At 37.0% G+C, this 22,923-nt stretch overlaps 1 protein-coding gene across 6 annotated transcripts in view; it reads right to left on the bottom strand.

Annotated features, from left to right (window-relative positions):
• Window positions 1-780: 780 nt before the first annotated feature.
• DHX36 (DEAH-box helicase 36) overlaps window positions 781-22,923 on the bottom strand; it is a 45,475-nt gene continuing 23,332 nt past the window's right edge. For 2 of the 6 annotated variants that reach the window (XM_023755169.1, XM_023755172.1), the window contains 11 exons: window positions 21,867-21,931; window positions 20,946-21,089; window positions 16,698-16,815; window positions 15,949-16,047; window positions 14,372-14,545; window positions 14,137-14,223; window positions 13,149-13,232; window positions 10,227-10,507; window positions 6,365-6,485; window positions 4,870-5,022; window positions 781-4,510 (listed from right to left, as the gene is read on the bottom strand). In XM_023755169.1, the coding sequence (XP_023610937.1) occupies window positions 4,325-4,510; window positions 4,870-5,022; window positions 6,365-6,485; window positions 10,227-10,507; window positions 13,149-13,232; window positions 14,137-14,223; window positions 14,372-14,545; window positions 15,949-16,047; window positions 16,698-16,815; window positions 20,946-21,089; window positions 21,867-21,931 (1,512 nt within the window). In that variant the 3' untranslated portion in view covers window positions 781-4,324. Of the gene's footprint in view, window positions 4,511-4,869; window positions 5,023-6,364; window positions 6,486-10,226; window positions 10,508-13,148; window positions 13,233-14,136; window positions 14,224-14,371; window positions 14,546-15,948; window positions 16,048-16,697; window positions 16,816-20,945; window positions 21,090-21,866; window positions 21,932-22,923 lie in introns of those variants that run through there. The other 4 variants (XM_023755171.1, XR_002829689.1, XR_002829688.1 and 1 more) reach the window with 4 other exon arrangements.

Here is a 22,923-nt window from a genome sequence, read left to right as displayed (position 1 = left end):
AAAAATTACTTGAACATTCACAGTGGGCCATGAAGACAGAAATCAAAATTAAGAACTAGGAAAAAGGTAATTACAATTTAAAACAGCTCCCCTAGCTCACTCAGCAGGACTGATGGGACTCTGCAAAGTTCCACCTCAGCCATCTTCCTTAGCTCCCAGGCTTTCTTAACCCACATCAAGAAATGCTTTGTCTCAGGCCCTATTCTTTACCTCCCAGTTGCTATGCAACCACTTGACATCCGTTACCTGACACTCATGCTATTCTCTTCTGGCACCTAACACTGGCTGACCTCTTTGCATCATACCAACCAAACGAAGAGTGGCACATTTTGCCGTTTTCAGTGTCAATGAATTTTAATAATTTTCTGCATCTCTCAAATTCATCAACAATCCTCCTCCCTAGTCAGACATATCCCTAAAGCCCTAATTACTTAACATGAGGGGAAAATCAAAACACAAAGGAAGAGAGCAAATAAGCACGTGAAATATGCTCATCACTGATCATTGTTAAGAAATACAAAATAAACCACAATGAGCTATGGTTCCACATCCACTAAATGCTAAGATAACCAAAGCAATAACGAATTGCAACTAAAAATACCAGTACCTGGCAAGGATTTGAGACACTGGGACCATCACACGTTGCTGGTGGGTGTGTAAAATGGTACACCTACTTTGGAAATCGGTTTGCAGTTTCCTTTAAACACACCATATGACACAGTAATCTTAATCAGGCATTTACTGAAGAAAAATAAAAACATACCCATACACAGACTTGCATACACATATTCATAGCAGCTTTATTTATAACAGCAAAAAACAAAAAACTCAAAGGTCCATCAACAAGTGAGTTTATAAACAAACTGGTATAACCATACAATGCAAACTATTAAACAATAAAAAAATAAGCTAACTACTGATACATGCAACATAAATATCTCTAAACCATTGTTTAGGGAAAGAAGCCAGACACAAAAGACTACATATAATTCCATTTGAAATTCTAGAAAAGGTAAAACATTAGTGACCAAAGCAGATCAATGGTTGCCTATGGAAAGTGGGGGTCAGGAGATTGATAAAGGAAAATAAGGGAAATATTTTTAAAAAAATCCTCACCCAAGGATATGTTTTTTAAAATTGATCTTGGATAGAGAGAGGGAGGAAGAGAGAAACATCAATGTAAGAGAGAAACATCAATCTGCTGTCTCCTGCATGCACCCTTACCGGGAATGGAACCTGCCATCTTCGGTGTATGGGATGATGCTACCAGCTGAGCCACCCAGACAGGGCAACAAAGGAAATTTTTAGGTGATGGGAATGTTTTATATCAAGCTTCTGGTGGTAGCAAATACATGACTTCATACATTTGACAAAATCCACAGATTTATACACTTAAATTGGCTAATTTTATTATATATAAAATAATACCTTAAAGCTTAAAAAAGATGTAAATATATCAAAATGGGTAAAATCCTTGTTAAATTTCTAAAGTCTACAATGATATATATTGTTTTAAAATCAGAATAAAAATGCCATTTAAAAACAATTATAAAATATGATTCTACTACATAATCACAATTACTTAAAAATAAATATACACAAACTCAGAGCTAAAAAGTGGAAGGAAAATTGCCATTTACTTTGGGTGAGAGGGTATTAAATTCCTTCTAAAGGCATTTGTAAATTAGGGTGGACTTTGTTTTAAAAATGCAGTTAAAATTATTTGTAATTATCGGTATAAATCAGCAATTATCAACCAGTATGCAGCAAGAATTTTAAAAGCATGCATTACCTGATGATTTAGTTAGGGGCACTGACTTCTTTTCCCTTAAGACTGTCAAAATGACAACAGCCAACACAACAATAGCTGTCTGGTGTGAAAAAATCAAAATCATGCCCTTTTTTTTGTCGGATCGGCAAAAAAATATACTTTCCGGTGTGCCGCATAATTTTAATAATTAGTTTATGTGTGCCATGAGATGGTTGAAAACCGCTGGTATCTAGAGCTTTTGTTCTAGTTAATGAATTAGGAAGGTGTCACATGGACCCAACTTTTAAAAGACATTTTTAATGATTATTCAGTGATTCGTTTACACTTTGATTTTTTGTAAGTTTCTGTTTCCGGGTTATTTGTTCAAGAGTTATCCTCAGTATCACTCAGAACAGTGAGGCAAATACATTTTCGTCTTAATTTAATGTCTTATTCTTTAAAACTACCAAGTAAATAGTTCCCAGACCTGGAATACATTTTCAATTCAGTAACACACTACTTTGTAAACAAAAGAAAGAGAGCAAAAATAGCACCTTCAATTAAAATTTCCATCCTGACCAGCTGTAGAGAAGACATAAATTGGGGGTGGTAACTGCTTAATTTCTTCGAGTAGCTCATCTATTAAAACAATTCTTCAGGAACATTTTTTTCAATTTATATGGAGACCAAATATTGGTTCGCAAACATGGAAACCAACTAACTAGTAATCTTGTTTTACAGATTTAAAAAAATGCTTTCTGTCAAGACCATTGTGGCCAACTGTGTATAGTAAGAGCAAAAAGTCATTCTTTAGAACAGAACCTAATGGTCAACTTGAGTTTAGGGGCAAAACTAAGGTGCTACAATATTGTGACATGACTCAATACAAGAACAGTGAGAGACAGGTCACTTTTGGGAGACTAGCCAAGGGAATGGACTTAGGACACACAGGACATTCCACACCTTAGAAGGCAATGGTAGGTGGATACCCATTCCCAGAAATGGAGCAGTACCTGAACCAATGCTGTTTACAGATCATCATGGCATTATCAGGAAATCCCAGGCATTGTAGGATACTCTTCCTTTGTGTTCTTTGTATTTACTGGAAGGCACAGTAAGATTTGTGGCTTTTAGAGTACAGCAGGAGGTTCTTGATGTTTCTTCTGCAGTATGTCCAGTACCACCACTTACATACCCTTTTATCAGACATATGCGTCAAACTATTAGATCACAAAATAAATGGTAAAAACAACGCTCAGCTAACAATGCTTGGTGATGAATAGTTTGTGTTTCAATGACAGATTTTTTGCATCTGTGAGTAGGGGTTTGGATAATTCAGCGGCTCCCTAGCGTTATCAAGGACTGATGATTTTCACTACTGTCCCAGGGAAACAACCTTGTGACCATAAAATGACTGTAGCCGTTCTCATCCAGACGAGGAGGAGAGCAGAACTTCCTGTGCCAAGTCTGTTAGTGGGGGAAATCTTTCTCCCACGCCCCAGGGCAGGTTCACGTAGTCATGCCTTATCAGTTACTTAAAAGGGAAATAAGACCATGAAGGGTCCAACATCCTCGGGCACAAGGCTGCACAGAGGGGGAATGCTTGAACAAGCAAGTAAGAGGGAGGGACAGGATGGCTGTTGGGTAATAACCAGTATTTCTCACAACTGGATAGGGCTAAAAACACACAGTACATGGCACACTAACGTCCACTGGCTGAGAGGGTAAACTAGTACTCAGAGTATGAAAAAAAGTATAATATAATGGACTATGATAAAAATATATTTCAGGGACAAATAATACCTAAGATTTAGTGAGCATACTCTACATGCCAGACACTAGTCTATGTACTTTATGTGCATTAACATATTCAAACCTCACACCGCTACCTGTATTTTACAGACAAGGAAACAGAAGTGAAGTGACAGCTGAAATTTTAACTTAGGAGTTAGACTCCAGACCCATGCTCTCAATTGCTACCTTATGCTGCACAAGGTAATGTAAAAGAGGAATGAATATATTCTAAAACCATTTTTAAAAAATCAAATTAACCAAGGGAGAGGTGGAGAGGTAGAAACCAAGCCAAAAGGGTAGCAGACATTTACACATTGTACATTTTATTAAATACTGGGTTTTATTAGAACAAATGAACTTCTGATAGAAGTTTCATTTAAAAAATGTGGCTGTGTTCAAATTCCTACTTGACACTGCCTTTTGGGTAAGCATTCTATTTTTACCAGTTCTATACTCAGTCATTATGGGCAGAAAAATTATTTTTTTCATAACAGAACAAAGGACTTTCTCAAGTGGTACAACACTATTTATAAGAGGAATAATCCCAAAGTGTATGACCACACAGAGTATATGATCAGAGAACACATTGTTTTTATGGTATATTTATAATATCTACAGACAACATTGCGAACTCATGCACAGTAAGTCTTTACTATCTACTGAAGGTTCTACCTGACACATGAAAATTATCCATGTCCCAGGGTTTGGCATTTAGCCAAACATTAAACTATGATGGAAGATGGCTATCAAATTGGCTTTTCCGACCACACAGAAAAGGTGTCAGCTGCAACCTCCATCCTGGAGTCGTGGTGGCAAGTTCCTGGGAATTGCTTTTTCCTGTGTTTTGATCAAGTCTGTAATGGCTGAGAGCACTGCACAGTCTCTAGATTTAGTGTCCTTCCAATCGACAGGATGGGGGCTTTCGATCTTCTCTTGCAGAAGGGTATCTAGTTCCTTTCTTAATTCCTAAGGTTGGAAAAATTACACAAGTTCAACAAAGGCAGATGTACAATAAAACAATGTAATAAATAAAAGTGACTAGCTGAGACAGGAACTTCATAAGTTGTTATACAAAAGACTGAAATATTTAGTAAGCAACTGAAGTTCAGTAAAATTTAAAAATTTAAGCTTCCATCTCACTTAGACATTTACAATGGTTGGTCAGTAAACTACCTCAAAAAACAATGAATCAATTTCTCAACACTATTTGTTTTGCTGAAATATATCAAGAAATGCTCACAAAACATATAACACCCTGAACAAAACCACAAGACAACATCTTAACTGGCAAGTATATTCAAAGACAATCACATAAAGCCAGTCACCTTAACCAAATGGGCAATCCTTGCTGGAGACTGAAAGACAATCCATTCATCTACAGCAATAGTTTCCTGATCATTATCTTTCTGGATGGAAATATCACCTCCAAAGAACAGGAGACAGTATGGGGAAACTTCTGTGCAGTCATACAAGTATATCTATAAGGAAATTAAAGCAAATTAGAACATTAAAGAGTCTGAATTACTGCCACAGTAATCCAATTATAAATAGTATCAATTTGCTATTAGTATTGATCCTTTTAAAATAGGTATTATCCTATTCGTGTAATTAGAGACTAGTTATGAAGAAATAATTTTAAACAAGCCATTCTTAACTCAGAAAACATAGTTTTATATTTTTATTTCAATTCAAAGAATATCATTATTCTTAAAATATTTTCTGAGGGACAAAACCAAAACACTAAAACAGTTGAAACTATTTTTAAAACTTTATAAACAGAATCCCACTTAACATTCTGACCAATACTTACCCTATATAATAAAAGGGTAATATGCAAATTGACCCTAACAGCAGAACGACTGGGAATGACTGGTCACTATGACACACACTGACCACCAGGGGGCAGACACTCAATGCAGGAGCTGCTCCGTGGTGGTCAGTGCGCTCCCACAGGGGGAGCTCTGCTCAGCCACAAGCCAGGCTGATGGCTGCCAGCACAGTGGTGATGGCGGGAGCCTCTCCCACCTCCTCAGCAGCGCTAAGGATGTCCGACTGCAGCTTAGGCCTGCTCCCCACTGGCAAGTGGACATCCCCCGAGGGCTCCCGGACTGTCAGAGGGATGTCTGACTGCCAGCTTAGGCCTGATCCCCTAAGCCAGCAGATGGACATCCCCTGAGGGGTCCCAGACTGCGAGAGGGCACAGGCTTGGCTGAGGGAGCCCCTCCCTCCGCCCCCCCCCCCCCCCCTACATGATGAAAATATTCTAGGAGGGATACCCGAAAGAAGAACAAAATATGTTTGGCCAAAGTAGACGCCGAATTAGAAGGAATCCGCCGCCCTCTCAATGAAACTCTCCTCTAGAGTTGTAGTTAGTCGGACACTCGTCCCAGTCCCAATTAATTAAAATACAAAAATGGATCATGACATACATTCACATTAAAAGTATAGTTTATTTGCTTAAGTTATAATCCATGTCATAAAAAAATTTTTAAAGAACAAATTTGCCAAAACCGGTTTGGCTCAGTGGATAGAGCGTCGGCCTGCGGACTGAAAGGTCCCAGGTTCCATTCCGGTCAAGGGCATGTACCTGGGTTGCGGGCACATCCCAGTAGGAGATGTGCAGGAGGCAGCTGATCGATGTTTCTCTCTCATCGATGTTTCTAACTCTCTATCTCACTCCCTTCCTCTCTGTAAAAAATCAATAAAATATATTTAAAAAAAAAAAAAGAACAAATTTTGTTTATACTTATGAAAAATCATACAATGACAAGAAAACAACAACACTGACATTAAGATCCATGATTATTTTTATTTACTTACACTACTGGTTCTCATCTTCAGGTGATAGATAAGCCAATTGTAATGAAACTCTGTTTGCTCCACATTAACGGATTTAGGATGAATAGAAACTAGTCCATCAGTTTTTGTGTAAACTTTCACCCTTTAAGAAAGTTAAAATGGAGTTTGTTAAAAAAAAAAAATCCTAGAGATTCCAAACCAATTCCAGAATCTAAAAAAGCGCCACAGGTAAGTTCAATTTATTTTTGCGATGTAAGTTTACAAATTTATATTGGAGGAAATATATTTTTTAATAAAACATGGAAAAATATCAGCTAAATGTGAAAACTCTATAAACCACACATCAAATCCTCTTCAAGGTATAATTACTCAACACATTAAAAAGGTGTCAAAATATTCCTTAATTATGTTTCTACTATTCCACTGAAGAACAAAGAATGAAATAAACAGCTGAAATACTTCAAAGTGATTCACACAAGGGAATGGTCTATACATAATACTGTCAATTATGATACTAAAGCCTTTAATCTACAGAATAACTTTGTGAAATGATAATTTAAGAATTTCACAGGTTATACACCCAGGTGAATATAAAATAAAAAATTAAGAATGGTTAGAAGGAGTTTTAGCTACAACTGTCTTTTAAAAACCTATTCTAAACTCCCATTTTCAAAACAGGAATACTTGGAATAAATGTACTCTGACACAACTCTAGTTCAGTCTCTTCATTCCTAGGGGTCTTTTCTTTGATAGTCATAAAAATTTTACCTCAATTTGTGTGAGTTTTTAATTAATATTATTCAACAAGGAGCTGTTTGGTGACTTATTTATAGTCAATGGTAATTACCTATATTAGATGTGTACAACTCAGTGGTTAGACAATCATATACTTTATATAGTGTTTCCAGTAACCACCTGGCACCATACAGTTATCACATTATTGACTATATTTCCTATGCTTTCCTTTACATCCCTGTGGCTGGTCTATAGCTAACGAATTTGTACTTCTTAATCTCTTCACCTCTTTCTCCCAGTCCCCCCAAATTCCTCTCCTCTGGCATCCACCAGTCCAGTCTGCTCTATGTCTATGGGTCTATTTCAATTGTGTTTGTTCATTTATTTTGTTCTTTACATTTCACATATAAGTGAAATGAGTATCTTTTCTGTGTTTCTAGGAATTCATATACTTCTGTCAAAATCATGGTGATGAGGCATCATTCAGAATAGATTCAGAAATTATTTTCCTCACTGCACAGTCCATTTAACCAGTGCCATCCTGAAACCCTACATTGCTGCAGCAGCAGAGTCTGGCACTTTTTCCATATGGAACCAGAGAGAAAATATTTCAGTTCAGGCTTTGTGGGCCCTATGATCTTGGCCACAACTACTCAGCTCTGCTAGTGTAGCAGCAGAGCAGACACGGACAACAGGTAAACAACCCGGTGTGGCTGTTTTCCAATAAAAATGTACACAAACAAGCTTTTTGCCAGTGTGCCCAAAATTGCTGACTCCTGGTCTAGACCAAAACGAAGTACCAGTCCAAAGAGACCTACCCCTCCCCCAATAGCACCTTCCCCGGATGGCAGAGGGATATATAAAATGTTTGTATTTAAAATAATCTGTTAAACTACCTTTTAAGAAAAACTTGACAAAGTACTAATGTCAAAAAGTACTTGGGTCACTTAAAATGTGAATAATCCAGCCACGATTAAAATTCATGTTATGCATAATCTTACACCTGAGAATAGGGTTTCTGAGAATCAGCATTTTTGACATACTGAGTTCTCTGCAGTGGAGGGCTGTCCTCACAGAGCACCCCTGGCCTCTATCTATTAGCTGCCAATAGTATCACAGCAGTTGTAACCATCACAAATGTCTCCAGACACTCTCAAATGACCCAAGAGGCAAAAATCAAACTCAGTTGAGAACCAACAACCTAGAACATTGACTATGCTTTATTTTTAAGGTCTATATTTTTTATGTTTATAATCATAGAGTTACACAGCTTTTTCATTTAACATGTTAAGGGCCAAGCCTGTTTTGTCTTCCTTTCCGTTTAGCCCGCGATACCTGATTTCACCGATATGCTGGCAGCATCAGTGACTGACATGGCACTTAACGTGTTAATATCAGTTCCAATATTGTATATGTTACAATACAATGTCTATTTTACATGCCCACCTATCAGAAAAGTTATATAATATGGTATTATAAAATCACTAGAGGCCTGGGGCACAAGATTTGTGCACTCGGTGGGAGAAATGGGGGGGAGGTCCCTCTCGCAGTCAGTGAGCCCGGCTTTTGGCTGAGGGAGCCCACTGACCACCAGGGAGCAGCTCCTGAGTTGAGCATCTGCCCCCTGGTGGTCAGTGCACATCATAGTTACCAGTCGTTCTGCTGTTTGGTCAATTTGCATATTAGCCTTTTATTATATAGAATAACTTTCTCATTTGTTACTAGACTTCTATGTTGTTTAAAATATAGCTTTAAAAAAAATCTGCAATTACTTCCTTAGGACATATGCCTCAAATTAAAATATTCACTTATGAATTCACTGTGCCAGGGTGTATTTTAATGACTGTTGATATATAATTCTAATTTAGAGCACCCTTAAAAAAAAAAGGGTGGCAATTCACATACCACTAGCCATTTGACTTTCAGTCTCTCTTTTTCCTCACTAGCTCATTTCTTAGGCAAAAATATGCCAAGTTCTCTCATTCTGTCCAACTACAACTGAGGCTAATTCTACTTGTACATGTCTTATATAATAAAAGTGTAATATGCAAATCGACCAAACGGCCGAACAGCGGGATGACCATCCGGGACCATGCTGTGACACCCACTGGCACCAGGCCAGCCACGGCGGGAGCAATATGATTGCTCGGGAGCCCGGCCATTGCCCCATGACCACCCCGCAGAGGGAGGCCCAGGTTACTGGCTGGTGGGGTGATCAATTGGGGGGCTCCACGATCGCCCCAAAGAAGGAGGCCCAGGCCACCAGCCAGCGGGCTGCGGTGGGTGTGTGATGCCTCCCTCTGTGAGGGAAGCCCCAGTCCCTGTGGCCAGAGGGAAGTCTGGGTCCTGGGTGCCAAAGGGAAGTGATGCTGACAGCCGGGGGAAGGAAGGCCTACCCTTGCACGAATTTCGTGCAAAGTCATACTTTATTTTTCACAATAGTAAAATCACGATTTTATTCAAAGAGACAAATTACAAAATTATGTTTTAAAAGACAGGCAAAACATCCTGAAGCAAATCTATTCTAAGCAATGCCCACCTGGTACTGTGTGTTTTTTTTTCACATTTAAAAGTTTTGCATTTAAAGTTTAAGATAGCTTAGAGAACTTTGATATAATATGGCTACAAGTAACCCACTCATATCATGTCACTGAGCTTCTGGGATGATTTTAATACCTGGCTTACTTTTCTTGTATTTACACTGCTATTATATTCACTAACATTCTTTGTAAATCATGAATAAGTGATTGAGAGCTCACACCAGGGAGGGATGTGCTATGAGGGAAAGTTTGCCTTCTCTTAAATCAGGGGTGGGGAACATTGTTACTGCCAAAGGTCATTTGGATATTGACATCATTCACGGGCCACACACAATTATCAACTTAAAAATTAGCCTGCTATATTTGGTCAGACATTTAATTAACTCACCCCTAATGCCTTTGCTGGGCCAGACCAAATGACTTCTCAGGCCTTATGTGGCCTGAGGGCTGGACATTCCCCACCCCTGTCCTAAATAATCAAAAGTAAAAAGAACAAGAATCTGGCCCAAATATGACTAAGAGCAAATGTATAATGAGCCCTGTTGTATTACAGAATTTCAAAAGTTTAAGAACAGAATTACAAGTAATTCATAATCTTCAATGCTTACATTTTTCTTTTTTTACCCAAATTTAATCGGATTTTAGCAACTTTGGGATAGAGGCCAGCACAGATGACCGCTTTAATTATCTTCTCATTATCTATTAGGGGTGGGAAGGTAGAAAAAAAAGTGTAAAATACTGATACAATGGAAAATAGCAGCAAGTTATTTACACTGTTTTCTGCTTTACCTGAATTTATATTGGATTTTGGATCTTTAGGACTTCTACTGCTTACAAATCCAGCTCCAAGAAGATGTTCAGCAAACTGCCCTTTCATGTTATGCAGCATCTATAGAACAAGTAAACAGAACTAGAAAACCTTTCTCAGATTAACAGGGGGTTATAAAACATAAATAAATTTAGCTATAAGCTTTCCCTGCTCTATAAAATACTGCAAAATGTAGTGTTTTAGAGCAGGAATTGGTAAACTACATTATATAAACCTGTTTTTTGTCAATAGAACACACCCATTCATCTACATATTATCAATGGTTGCTCTGCACTATGATAGCAGAGGTATGTGGTTGCAAAGGAGACCATATGGCTTGTAAGCCTACAATAGTTATAATCTGATCTTTTACAGAAAAGATTTGCGTATTGTAGGATATAAATACTGATATTTAAGGATTACGCCATTTTGCAAAAAGACTAATATAGTCTTCAAAATTGTTCACCCCATAATTTGAAAGAAATACAGAAAAGCATATTTCCAACATCCATCCATATTTCCATTGAGAATTAACTACTGTTGCTTATTGGCACAAAAACTTAAGGTCTTTTTCTTTAAGAAAAATCATTATTTGGGTAAAAATGATGCATTGCTCATTATAAAACATTCAAGTAAAATTGAAAAGTAGAAATAAAGAAAATTCCCTAAACTCAATACTGTCAGAAAGATCATTCATTAAGAAATAATATTGCAGGACATTTATGTATACACTGACAGAAGAATTAGACAAAAAAACTATCCTAACAATGGGATAACAGATTAGAAGCTGTTTTATAAAAGTATTAAAATTAATTCTAGCTCCATTTTTTAAAAGTTAAATAGAAATGAAACTGGACTAGATGAATTTTACAATTTCATAATCATGAGATATTTCATAAGGTATCCTTGCAAGCCTAAAATAAGAGACTATAAAACATAAACTTGGTCATATTTAAGTGTATCTTCCTTTTATGAACTGTGTGACTTTAGTTTTCCAACTGAATTTCTCTTATAACTGACTGGGTTACCTCCTGAGTTTTATTATCATTATTTTTTATTGTTCTGGATAATGATCTTTACATTCTTATTTTGAACTAGTATATTTACATAATTTCAGTGTACATCACCAGCTGATTTAGTGTGCATTCTTCATTACTGAATTCGTTTTGATTCATCCCTCAAAAGGCAGCATTTCATTTTCAATGAATTTTTCAAGGACAGCTCAAGTTCATGGGTGCAGTACTTCAAGTGCTTTCTTGAATGTCTATCTTTTGTCTTCAGATTTTAATATCTTGACTGAATACAATATTCTCAAATAACACTTGGGTTTAGTCAACTTTCCATACTTATGGTTCATTATTTTTTTCCAGGAAAACGTTCTTACACATTTCTCAAATACATACTTCATCACACTTGAATTGTCTATGTATAGACATCTATTATTTTCAGGATGGATTAGTCCTGTCTTCCTGTAAGTTTTTTACTTATTAGTTTAATGTTTTCCTTTTGCAGCTGCATTTACAAAGTGTGATGATCTCAAGCCTTTCTTCTATGGCAATACTTTGCTTTAAAGGAATGTATATTTTGTTTATTGTAATTCTTTTGGTCTTTAATTTTTCTGCTTAGCCCGGCAGTCTTTTCATTCTATGGTTTCCTTTCTTATTTTTGCTTTATTGAATTCACATTCTTAACCCTTTTCGGTCCAACGTCCAGGCTGACTCGACAGACCAGGCGCTAGGAGCAGGTACAACGTGGAGCTGAGGTCGACACCGCAAACCGCTGCGATTATATGCATTGTCAGTGTAAGGTGCTGGGTTGATTATATGCATTGTCAGTGTAAGGTGCTGGGTTGCATGTGGGGAAATGTTTCAAAAGAGAACATACTTAATAAATTAACCAGTGAATTTTTGGTTTAAACTTTAAAGTAAGAACATTAAAAAGTGAATTTTTGGTTCCTGTCAATTAATTTGGACCAGGCTGTTTGAATTCCAAAAATAAAATTGGACCACAAAGGGTATTAAACTGCCCCACATTAGGAAACAGTTGTAAGTAAGGCTATAGCCATGATCCTTCTTTTTATTTTGTTGATGCCTTGGCAGTTTTGATTAAATATGCTAGATTCCTGATTCTTTTACCCACTTATAGAATTGTTAAATGTCCAGTCCAGGGTTCGTGCCACACAGCTGAAGTGTATACGTGATGGGGAAAGGTGAGGACATTCCTATTCTTACTGTTTTGAGATCACTTCTCCCTTACAGAGCATCTGCCCTATGTATTGTTAACTTTCTTCTGTTTCACAAATGCCTACTGGCCAGTGTTTTCTCACTACACTCAATCAGTTAAAGATAAAGATACCTACCTAAAAGTTAAAGATACCCTGTTTGATATTAAAAATAGGTTTTAGGAGTATTAGTGAAAATTTTCAGGCGGAACCATCAAAATGTCAACTAGAGGGTGGGTACAGGAACAGTAACCGAGCTTTACTGTGTTTTCTTGCTATACTTTAGATTCTTGTAGCTTTCCTTAGCCATCAGTTGTTTATTGTATTATACATCTTTTATTATTTTGTTGCAGTTGCTTTAATAAAGATTTTTATAATGACTCAATTTCATAAGACAAATTCACACAATTAACCTTTTGCTACCAATCTAACTGTACAAAATGCATTCATATATTCCCTCTCTAATATAAATGAGAATCACTTCAAAACATTCACCATTACCTGCAGCGTGTTTGAAGACAGAAAATATTCCCAGCAATAATCTTTTTCATATCTGAAACCACGTCGTCTAGCTTCTTCCCAGCCCTACGATGCAAAGAAATAAAGAAAACTATATCATTCCCCAAAGCAAAGATTGCCTACTTGTCTGTCTTTATTTGGGTAATAATCTTCTATTGATGTTCTCTCTGTAAAAAGGTCAAAGAATTTTGAAATTTATAAACTAAAGAAAAACTAAAACCTCCCCATGATCCTAATTGTTAAGAGATAACTGCCACTGAATTTCCAGACCTTTCTACAAATAAGTTATCTAGTAATATATTGTGCATTTTATATAAACTGGCATCATACTGCACATAATGAAGTTAACAAAATGAGCACTATTCAACAAACTTCAATGCTATCAAATATTTTTCAACTTCACAAACATTAAATTATTTTTTAGCTAGAGCAGGAAAGACGGGGAAAAAGGGAATACTGAATGAGCTCAAAGGCGAAAAAAAAAAAAAATCCCATGCTATGCAGTACAAAACTGACTCTAGAAGTTGCTGTCTCTAGATACCATATAACATTTAAATTTTTGAAAAGATGGGTGATAAATGTTTATCTTCAGCTAAGCCTGGCATCTGGAAGCAGAAAATGTCTATATTCTGAATAATGTACATGATTAAGATATTCTATCAAAATGTTAAATCAGAACATAGGTTTAATTTATTAATGATCAGAGAGAGACTTGTCATAAATGTCAATAAGATAGATACAAGTGAATATCAAATAAAATTTTAAAATAAATTATTCACTTGTTCAATTGTGATCAAAACAGGAATATACACTGAAAAATGAGGTTAAATTTTTTCAAATGTTCACCTAATTTTAAACATTCTCACTTAGCAATTTATTCCTAATACCTATGATGATATAGGTTTTAAAAAGTTAAATATTATCAGCTTTTCTCTTGAATAAACTGTCACAAGTTATTTATTTTTTTTACCTCAAATGCATTCACAACCGTCAGGTGGTCACTTTTAGAATCCTTTGCCAATTCCTTTCTTCTTGCATCTGCGACCTTTTCTTTCCCCTTAAAAAAATACAGAGGAAGGCAATTTAAATGGCTCTGACAGTATATAATAGGGCACAGTAATAAAAAGCGAGTGAAAAATTGTACCTAAGCAACAACTATTACGTTTGCATAAAAATGCCGAGCCTTTCCGTTGTATCTTTCTTACCAATGGAATGACAAAGGGATCCTTGAAGCTGAGACTAGCAGCAATGGTGAGGACTGGGTCTAAGCAACAGAACAGAGCTCCGAAAAGAATCATTTTTCCAATGTGTGGCTCAACTGGTAATCGTGCTAAGTGGACTCCAAGAGGTGTCAATTCTTCTTGTTTATCCAAAGCATTCTGTAAGGCAAGGGTTTATGTTTAAAACAGACACTCTAAAGCATCACATTCAAACCTGATTTTAGTTTGCTTAGAAAAAAAGAGGCCACTCTTACATGGGAATGCTGTAATTCACAGTCAAGTTTTTTAAAAACCTGGGCTCCAGACCCCACTGTTGACAAGAATTTGCTGGCCTTTTCAAGATTTTGTTGTCTGCAAATGATGACATCAAGATCGGCTCTTAAATTCAGTTGGGGAAGGGGATGTCACCCTGCTCAGGCTTTAAATGTTGCTGTCCTTTGGTCGTCCATCTCTACCCTAACTAATAAGATGATATAAGCACCACCTAGCTCTCCAGCTGTATTCTATTAGATAAAAGCTTGAAGGGGAGAGGGGTCACTAGTAAAACCGTACTACTTCCTAAAATGCTAGTAACCTCACTAAATCTAACCTACTTTCCAACAAAGACAGTTAGATAATATACAATGCTTGTTCATTTAAACAACTTATTACTCACATTAAAAGCTATTGCAATGTTCTAATATGGGCGAAAGTCTCAAAACATTCTGCACGGATGGCTGAAATAAAACTGAAGTATGTAAAGTATACTTGGGCATCCTCTAACTCAGCACCAATGAACAGAACTTGTAGCGATAACAGAAATGTTCTATTACTGTGCATTGAATACATGAGGCTACTCATGGCTACTGTAATGGACAGCACGGCTCTAACTTCGTTCTCTCCATTCTGGGCACTAAGTCACAGTCCCTTTCTCATCGCTGTAGGCACTACCTCACAGCTAGTTCTGTGCTTCTCAACATGATCTTGCACAGATGGCTACCAAGTAAGCAGTCACTTGACTAAGATACTGAAACTTAGTTTCTCAAAATACTGACTTCATTAAAAAAAAATTTTTAAGGGGAAAAAACGGTAAGAATAAAATGACAGGTAGGGAAACATGCTATTTTGGAGTAAACCCACTTGTTAGTATTTCTTCAAAAATACAAGAGTTGCCTTAATAAAATGTCCATACTGTCAATAAGTTACTTAGATTTGACAAAAACTCTAAAAATACTACAGTAATCAGAAAAAGTAAAATAAAACAACTAAACTCATTTCAAGAATACAAACAGAGACCAAGAATTCAAAGATTTCAAAACTGTATGGAATTTTAAATCAAGCCTACAATGAAAAAAAATTGTGTGGAAAGGACCCAGTATTAGAAAACATCATAAAGGTATCATTTTTTAACTTTCCAACTCTTATTTCATACACTCAGGTGAATAGTCAACTAGTGTATAAAACTGGCACTGCACATTCACCAGTCTGCTCTGCAGTAATGAGAGTAAATATATAATTAGCTGGCTGACATGCTCTTAACATTCTACATCTAAGTTACAATTAAAAAGAAAAATCAGGTTTACCAGTTCCATCAGGTGTTTTATGGAGAGTGACACTGCTTCATTTGACGGTGGGTCCATTAACCTACTCAGAAAATGAGCAATTCCACCTAGCCTTAAGATCTAGGGGAAGACAAATATAATTAAACATGTATCATATATTGACATAACAGTTTAGTCCTGCCTGTGTCACACATTCAAGAAGAGTAGCAAACCTAAACATTATTTTCAAGTTAGTGTTTTTACTAGAGTAAGTTAAAATTTCATTTGTGATTCCATAAAAACATGTTTAAAGGCTAACATGCTACTTTCTATCATCCACCAACTCTTATTAATGAGAAAAGTAGTTGGTTAAAATCTCAACTAACAAGTTGATTACCAATTAACAAGTTGATTACCTTATTTTCAAAATAAGGATAACTTTATGAAAATATGTAAAATACTGGAAAAAGGGGTAAGTGATTTATAAAGAGGAATAAAAATCTTAAGATGGAGTAACAGTAGCTAATATTTACTGAACACTTAACTATGTGCCATTAAGAGTTATGAGAATTGAAGTTATTTATCCAATGTAACAAAACTGGCTTGTCAGAGGGGTGGTGAGATTCAAACACAGGTTCTTTGGCTCCAGAGCAGTAAATGATAAAAAACTTTTAAATAAGCATCTGAAGGAAGTTTATAAGCATAGTTTACTAACACACACAGGAAACAAACGCGTGATAAAAATTAGAACCCCACCCCCTTTTAGCTTTTGAACCACCCACCTAATTTACCTTTATTTGTAAACAAAGTTCTTCCAAAGGAGTTCTCAAGATTTCTGGCAGTTGATAGTCATCTAGAAGGCTTGCTCTAAGACTATTATACAGATGATAGCAATGACCAGGCTGAACTCTTAAAAAAAAGGGGGGGGGGGCGGGGAAGCAGGGAAGAAGCATTTATCAGTGATATTTTAGAACTCCAGAGAAAAGAACAGGCAGAAAACGTAGCCAATTACCTATTTCTTACAAGCCACACCATAACTAATTATTATTTCACTTTTACTTATCATATATCAGTGTCCCGGTACACGGATTCGTGCACATTGAAAGGAAATTAATTAGAATATTTTAATATCACTATTTGTCCTTTCTCTATAATAGAAGCGTCAACCAAATTCACAATTGACAATGACAGATCGAAACACACGCGTGCCATTGATGCCAGTGAGAGCTTTATATGTATTGTGCATGTGCGAGTCAACTTAGCCTTTTATATAGAGATAAACTTGATTAGACCTGCTTTCTGATTTAGCTAAACTTTTTCCAGCCTAGTGAGGCACCCCAACTTCTCTTTCAGGTAATTGTCAGCAACAGAGCAGTAAATATCAACACAAAGCAGATTATTATTGTAGATCACTCAGGGAGAACAAAGGGTAAAATATTTAACTGTAGCAGTGTTTGACCGTATTCTGCGCAGTGAGAAAACCTGAAGTGGTTTTCAAGTTTACCATTTTTTAATTCTTTTCCGTTGGATCAAGTTTCTAAACTTTCTGAATCTCCGTTGTCTTGCTAATAAAAAAAAAAAGGACTCTACTGAGTCTCCTATCTACCTACTCCAGGACTTCTGTAAGGATCAAATGAGATGAGGCATGGGAAAATGCTCCACAAACATTTGGTTGAACTGTAAATTGTTTGCACATGACTATAAAGCAAGTCAGGTTCCTGGGCTGAAGAAACTCCAAGGAGGCTAGTCCCTAGGGCAGGGGTCCTCAAACTTTTTAAACAGGGGGCCAGTTCACTGTCCCTCAGACCGTTGGAGGGCCGGACTATAGTTTTAAAAAAAACTATGAACAAATTCCTATGCACACTGCACATATCTTATTTTGAAGTAAAAAAACAAAATGGGAATACAATATTTGTATTTGCATGTGGCCCGCTGGCCGTAGTTTGAGGACCTCTGCCCTAGGGAGAGGAAGCCGGGAGTTGCTACATGACATCATTACCCAGTGCCCACAGTGACCGTTTCCAGGCTGGGCTGTGGGTCACATTTTGCGCCAGCAGCGTTGCCTGCGATTTGGTGGGCTGTCGCTCTGGAGTGGTGGCGGGGCCTGTGTCCCACTTCGGGGAAGCCGAGTGTTGGTTTGTCGGTGCCAGATTCTTGGTGCCCTTTATTTTTAAATGGCCAGTGCACATCAAGGCAGCTCCTGCGTTAAGCGTCTGCCCCCTGATGGTCAGTGTGCGTCATAGCTACTGGTCGAAGGGAAGGACACTTAGCCATACACACACATACATACACACACACACACACACACACACACTCTAGTGGCCCAGTGCACGAAAGTCATGCACATTAAAAGGGAATTAGAGGAAATATTTTAATATTGCTATTTGCCCTTTTCCTATAATAGAAGTGTCACAGATGAAAGAAAATTAGTAAAATGTATATGAAAATCTTCCTCCTGTCAGAGTCTGGGGCGAGTCAAGTTCCCCCCCACCTATGTGCGTTTCGAAATTGCACAAGACCCAGACATGGCCAGCCCCACCCCCGTCAAGCGAGGTGGGGGGCACAGCCTCAGGTCCCCCGGCCCGGCGCTGGGGTGGGGGTGGGGGCGCGCGGCCTCAGGTCCCCCAGCCCTGGCCGGCGCGAGGGTGTGACGACCATTTGCATATTAGCTCTTTTTTATATAGGAGAGATATAGATTCCTTCTCCCAATGTGTTTTCAATAGCCTTAAATCCAATATCCCTATGTCCTAGATCTAAGAAATAGAAGACTCTCTTCTCCCACCAATAATTTGGTTCCCTATTTCTATCTTACAGAATCCACACTGCTATGCTCAATAACAGCAGTCTATTTAGATTAATCTCTATATGCCTTGTGAACATTTTATGTAACACATCCTGACATTATATTAACTTGTCTATATTATTTAAAATGCTTTTAGGTATGTGCTAATTAGTTGAGCTCTCAAAAGAATGTTGGAAACTTCATTATTTTAAATCTAGTGACATGAATGATATTATTCACTGGACAATATTAGGGACAGATAATGAAGAGGTGAGAATATTCATTTCATGTATTTTCAAACAAAACAAATTTTCTATCAACTCTTGCTGCTATTGGAGAAGGTGGTCCTTTTCCTATAGGAATAAAAATAAATTCTAAAAATTGTAGCTATTTCTATCACAAGTTTACAAAAACTTCATCTATTATATAACACTAGAGGCCTGGTGCATGAAATTTGTGCACAGGTAGGGTCCCTAGGCCTGGCCAGTGATCAGGGCCGATCTGTGGGGCAACCAGTGGGGCGACTGGGGGGGCCTCCCCGCTGGCACCCACCTTGGCTGACCTGGGGCCTGTGGGCTGGGGGCAGCTCCTGCGTTGAGCGTCTGCACCCTGGTGGTCAGTGCACATCATAGCGATCGGTCATTCCGCTGTTTGGTTGATTTGCATATTAGGCTTTTATTATATAGGATGTGCTCAAAAACTAACGGTGCTTCCACCTAGGACCACATAATATATTTTGCTCTGACCTTTAAATTAATTATCAAGCTAATCAGGTTTTGCTAAAGGAATTTACATCTATGGAGCCTACAAGGGACTATTTTCCATTTCAATTAAAACATTGTAGCCCTAGCCGATTTGGCTCAGTGGATAAAGCGTCGACCTGCAGACTAAAGGGTCCCAGATTCGATTCCGGTCAAGGGCACATGCCTGGGTTTCGGGCTCGATCCTCAGTGGGGACCATGCAGGAGGCAGCTGATCAATGATTCTCTCTCATTATTGATGTTTCTATCTCTCTCTTCCTCTTCCTTCCTCTCTGACGTTAATAAAATATATAAAAACGAAAAACAACAACAACAAAAAACCACATTGTAATTCCACAGTTAATCTACACTAGGAGAGTGGAGATGAAGAGTTAGATAAAAATGTAACATACTTCATTTATTTTATTTCCTGGTTCAAACCTAAGGCCTAGTGTATGTGCTATTCTTAAAAGTGTGACAAAGCCCATTCCCTACAATGAATACTTTTTAAATCAGCACCCAGTGGTGATAGGTCTGCATGGAAAAACCCCAGTCTTGCTGGGTCCCCAATCAAGTTATCCCCTAATAAGTGATTAGAAGGGTACATTACTTACACTAAACCATGACTTTGCATAATCTAATAAACTACCTGGAAATCAAGTTTTACTGGGACAATCTGCAAGTATGTCAGAGCTTTATAGATATATTACAAACTTAAAAAAATGGTCTGTAATTTTTCTTTCAACTTTAATTTCCTTACTTAAGCCAATACCTGAACACTAAAGGGAATCTTCTCTACAACTCAATAGGATTCTACACTCACATGAATAAAAGTGTAAAAAGGCTGTGGAAAAAGGCATGAAAATCAAGAGTAAGTACAATTATTTGTGTGAATGGCAAATCATTCACCTATCATTAAGACATACTTTTACTTATACTACTATTTATGTCAATGGGAGAAAGGTCCTTTCCTTGTGTGTTCGTTGGTAACTAATGGTGCAGAACCAGGAGGCCAGACTGAGGGACCAGACTGCCTGGATTCAAGTCCTGCCTCTGCCATCTTACAAAGTTGTGTGACTTTAAGCAGATTCTTTAACTTCTTTGTACCTTAATTTCCTTACCCTTGAAATAGAGATAATAACCTACCTCATGGCACTGTGCTGAGAATTAAGTTAACATAGTAAGTGATTAGGACATGACCTGACATTCAAATAGTATTAGTAGTTACCATTAGTAATATACACTTTTAAAAAGAAATAAAATTATAGGTAATATAACTAATAAGAATAAACAACATTAATTTTAATTAACTGTATTGAGAATAAGAGGTAGAAAAATCATAAAAAAGAATTCCAAAGAAATTATAATTAAAATTTTTCCATTTAAAAATGTGCTACAGTGTTTTAAAAAATATGAAGAATAACTCTCCTAATAAATATTTTTAAGTCTTAGGAACATATTTTGCTACATAACATTTTTGTTTGTTTTTAAAGGCTTCAGACAAAGTCCCATCTTACCTTCCAGCTCGACCTTTCCTTTGCTTGGCATTAGCTTTACTAACCCACTCAGCAGACATAGTACTGATGTTGTTCTGTGTGTCAAAGTGTGTTTCCTTTATTTTTCCTCCATCTATCACATAAACTACATCATCTATGGTAATGCTGTTAGGAAAATAGATATATAAAATATTAACACATAAAAAGCACATTAATCTATGTCAGGTCTACAGACAGAGATTTTAGAACATTTCTAATGGATCACATTGATTGTAGCAGTTCAGGATTTTCACCACTCTTCCCACACTTACCAACGTTATGGGATCAAGCACCTCATTGTATGCATCCTCAGCACCTGCAGTGGCAGTGTCCTGCCAATTCTGCAGATCCCATGCTAGATTCTTACTTGCCCACAGACAAACTTCATAGCTTGCCTGATGACTTTAGTTCCTAGCTTTTGTGACCCCTCACCCCTTCCCAGTGCCCTGGTTTAATATCAGCTTTCACAGAACAACTTTGGTGCTGTACCGGTATATTAGTACCCTCAAGACAATACATTTTAAAGGCTGTATATAATTGCCAAATTACCAAACAATTCCATCCCCAATCAACAAAAGGCAAATAAAAAAACACTGACATCAGCTCCCATGGTTTTTAGAAAGGCTTTGAAAACAAAAACAAACAAACAAACAAAAAAAACCCCAAAAAAACCCACACACCCATACAACACTTAAAAGGCCGTTTCTGAAGAAGACGAAAAAATTAGTATAGGTTAAAACAAACAAACAAACACTAAACAAACCTATGCCACTACCATGATTAAAACACTTATTTTTAAGATTACAAATATTTTGTAGAGAAAAAAGATTAAGGTATGTTAATAATTTATGGGGCTTAAAACAAATATAATCACAAGCAGTTGATATTTAAAACAATATTTACCTAGTCTCTGCAATGTTGGTAGCAATTACTATTTTCCGAACACCAGGAGGGGTTCTTTTAAACACCTGTAAGAAAAATTACATCAAAACCCCAAAAGTACACAAATTTCTGATACATCACTCTTGCAATTAGAGAAATTACTTCAGATACTATTCATTTTTAGCACTGTTTATCTGTTGACATATGTATGAATCTGATATTTATAGTTGTATTTATAAGGTATATATCATTTTCAATACCATAAAACTCCCTTTAGGTATACCAAATTAAAACCTCCCACAGATGTCAGAACCTTATCACAAACAAGATTTTAAAAGAAATACAATAATTTACATAATTTTTTTAAACAAAAACTGGTTAAACATCGTATTGTGTAGTCAAGCTTTTAAGGGAGAGAGAAAAATTTAGTTTAAGGATAAGAATTATGAATTACCCAAAAATATATGGGTAATGACAACAAATAACCAAGCAGATGCCCAACTCATCAGAATAAATGTTAGCTGGTGTACCTTCTTAAACTAGCTTTTGAGATTAGACTGGATTAAAACAAAAATCCTCTTCAAATGCTGAATCCTACCAACAATGCAGCATCGACAAAGCTACCAAGTTGATGAAAAGACATGCAGCCAAGTCCCACTTGGCTATAAAGCAACAAAATGCACAAACTTATCCCTACATGTATAAAAGTGGTAATAGAGAAAATGCTGTTTCCAAGTCTATCACATATTCTCTAGCAAAGGAATAAAAAATTGACGATTAGGGTGACAGAGATGGAAGTGCCTCCACATCGAAAACTCTGCTAAGTCTTTGGAATCAAGAGTTCTCTCTCTTTCCTCTTCTCTTCTTTATCTAGCAGCACTCTGCAACTAATTCAGCTGGCTGAGCCTTATTCAGGACTGGTACCAGCAGAAAGGATATTAAAATAATCTCAGTTTTTAAAAAAAGAAGCCTTTATATTTTCTTAGAGAGAGAGGAAAAACTAGAAGGGACCCACCAGGGCCTGCAAACACTGCAATCCAGAAAATTATCTTGCCTTTGAGAATGCAGAGTTCATTCT

The sequence above is a fragment of the Myotis lucifugus genome, unplaced genomic scaffold, assembly GCF_000147115.1.
Source record: "Myotis lucifugus unplaced genomic scaffold, Myoluc2.0 scaffold_70, whole genome shotgun sequence".
NCBI classification, from domain to species: Eukaryota; Metazoa; Chordata; class Mammalia; order Chiroptera; family Vespertilionidae; genus Myotis; species Myotis lucifugus.
The sequence above is the reverse complement of the archived record's forward strand: the minus strand, read 5'-3'. Positions and strand labels throughout refer to the sequence as shown.